The sequence below is a fragment of the Etheostoma cragini genome, chromosome 9 (genome assembly GCF_013103735.1).
Source record: "Etheostoma cragini isolate CJK2018 chromosome 9, CSU_Ecrag_1.0, whole genome shotgun sequence".
Taxonomy (NCBI): Eukaryota; Metazoa; Chordata; class Actinopteri; order Perciformes; family Percidae; genus Etheostoma; species Etheostoma cragini.
In genome coordinates this window covers 577,013-579,692 of record NC_048415.1, presented here as the reverse complement: position 1 = coordinate 579,692, position 2,680 = coordinate 577,013, and the positions used below count along the sequence as shown (strand labels likewise).

The window sequence follows — 2,680 nt, the reverse complement described above, 5'->3', positions numbered from 1 at the left end:
CTAAAAGTAGTGATTATTTACATGGAGTCTGGTGTGTTTGACGATGGTGATTTCGGGTCTGTTTTACATTTGAAAAAAAGGACCTTACACTTTTTAACCAACAAGTGTCTGTCTCTAGGGATACTTTCCATCATATTTTCAGACACTTAGAATGATAATAAAGAACAATAGTCTGTCAGTGTCACTTTTAGTGGACACCCATTAACGTTACTTTGCAGCTTTTTGGAGAAAGTCCCCATTGGTCACTTAAACTCAAATCCTGGGAAAATCTGGTCCAGGTTGACAGGAAAACTCAAAGTTACCCTTTAAAAACATGAATGTGTAAATTCTCAGCTCCTTGGAAATCCGTGTGGAGGGTCTCCCGAGGACCACGGTCATCAGCACGGGCCAACACATCCTCATCGAGGGCGAGGACGAGGACAACCCCTACGTGGCCAAGGTCGTCCGTCTCTACGGCGACGGTGAGTCACATCCACGCCACGCTGAACCCTCGGGTCGGCGTCCCGTGGGTCACCTTTTGTTTTTCCGGCTCAAACTTTTTTGTCACTTTCTGTCATCTGATGTTTTGGAGCTTTTCCCGATGTTTTTGTCAGTTTTTTCCCAAGTTTATTTTTTTTTTATGCGCTTTTTTGGCGACGTTTTTTAAGCTTTTTCTGTCATTTTTGTGACTTTTTTTTAAGTGTCAATTTTTTTTTGTCACTTTTTGTCATCTGATGTTTTGGAGCTTTTCCCGATGTTTTTGTCAGTTTTTTCCCAAGTGTCTTTGTTTTTTTTCTGCGCTTTTTTTTGACATTTTTTAAAGCTTTTTCTGTCGTTTTTGTGACTTTTTGTTTTTGTGGGGCAAATTTTGTTTTTCACTTTCTGTCATCTGATATTTTGGAGCTTTTCCCGATGTTTTTTCCCAAGTTTCTCAGTTTTTTCCTGCGCTTTTTTTTCCACGTTTTTTTTGCCGATGTTTTTGAAGCTTTTTCTGTTATTTTTGTCGTTTTTTATCATCTGATGTTTTGAGCTTTTCGCAATGTTTTTTTTCTAAGTATTTATTTTTTCTGCCCTTTTTTTTAAGTTTGATATTTTTCGGCCGACAATTTTGGAAGTTTTTCTGTCATTTTTGACACTTTCTGTCATCTGATGTTTTTGTCATTTTTTCCCCAAGTTTATTTGTTTTTTTTCCTGCGCTTTTTTTGACGTGTTTTGGCGACGTTTTTTACGCTTTTTCAGTCATTTTTGTGACTTTTAGTTTTTTCGGGTCCATTTTTTGGCCACTTTTTGTCATCTGATGTTTTGGAGCTTTTCCCGATGTTTTTGTCAGTTTTCTTTATTTTTTCCGGCGCTTTTTTTTACGCTTATTTTTTTGCCGACGTTTTTGAAGCTTTTTCTGTCATTTTTGTCATTTTTTATCATCTGATGTTTTGAGCTTTTCGCAATGTTTTTTTCAAAGTTTTTTTTCTGCCCTTTTTTTGAAGTTTGATATTTTTTGGCCGACGATTTTGGAAGTTTTTCTGTCATTTTTGTAACTTTTTGTCATCTGACAAAAACATTGTGAAAAGCTAAAATACATCAGTTTCTTCTGGGTTTTTTTCTGCGTTTTTTTTCTGCGTTTTTTTTAAAAAACTTTTTAAAAAAACTTTTTTAAAAACTTTTTTAAAAACTTTTTTAAAAACATTTTTAAAAAGTTTTAAAAAAACTTTTTTAAAAACTTTTAAATAAACTTTTTTTAAAAACTTTTTTAAAAACTTTTTTTAAAAACTTTTTAAAAAAGTTTTTTTAAAAACTTTTTTAAAAACTTTTTTTAAAAACTTTTTAAAAAAGTTTTTTTAAAAAGTTTTTTAAAAAGTTTTTTTAAAAACTTTTAAAAAAAGTTTTTGTTATTTTTGTCACTTTTTTCAAAATTCTTTTACCTTTTTTATTTTTTTTTAAACATGAACTAAAACACCCATATTCAGAAAGAGTAGTGAATTGCTGATTTATTTTAATTTAATTTATTTTTTTGTTACGTTTTGGTTGAAGAAACCCAGTCTTCGGACATAGAAACCTTTAGTAGACGGGGTAACTCCTTCTCCTGTGTGCAGAGAGCGGGAGGCAGAAGAAGGCGCTGGTTCAGTGGTTCGTCCGGGTGTTCGAGGTGCCCTTGAGCAAGCGGAGGCTGCTGGGCAGAGAGCCCCACCCCCAGGAGATCTTCTACTACCGGGGACGCAGCTGCGACGACGAGGTGGACGCCGAGTCCATCCTCAGGCCCGTGCAGGTGAAGAAATCAGGCTAACACGCGGTGACGCTGTAGGCTGTCGCCGTGACGATGTTAGACGTGATTGCTTTACAGATGTTGATTACAGATTGTCTCTTTCTGTTTCTTTCGGTATTCCTTTAAATTCTCTCTCTCGGTCACTCACTCTCTCTTTCTCACTTGTTCTTCCTCCCTCTCTCACTCACTCACTCACTCTCTCTCTCTCTCTGTCTGTTTCTCTCTTTCACTCACTCTCTCTTTCTCTCTCTCTTTCTCTCTTTTCTCTCTCTTCCCCTCACTCACTCATTCTTTCTCTCTTTTCTCTTTCTCTCCCTCACTTTCTCTCTCTTTCTCTCTTTTCTCTTTCTCTCCCTCACTCACTCTCTCTCTCTTTCTCTTTTTTCTCTTTCTCTCACTCACTCACTGATTCACTCTCTCTCTCTTTCTCCCTCCCTCTCT

The 2,680-nt window shown here is 36.3% G+C and overlaps 1 protein-coding gene across 1 annotated transcript in view; it reads left to right on the top strand.

Moving 5' to 3' along the window:
* LOC117950785 (origin recognition complex subunit 1-like) overlaps nt 1-2,680 on the top strand; it is a 16,962-nt gene that overhangs the window by 2,477 nt on the left and 11,805 nt on the right. Inside the window, exons 2-3 of the mRNA XM_034882125.1 lie at nt 334-461; nt 2,070-2,242. Coding sequence (XP_034738016.1) covers nt 334-461; nt 2,070-2,242 — 301 coding nt within the window. The remainder of the gene's footprint in view (nt 1-333; nt 462-2,069; nt 2,243-2,680) is intronic.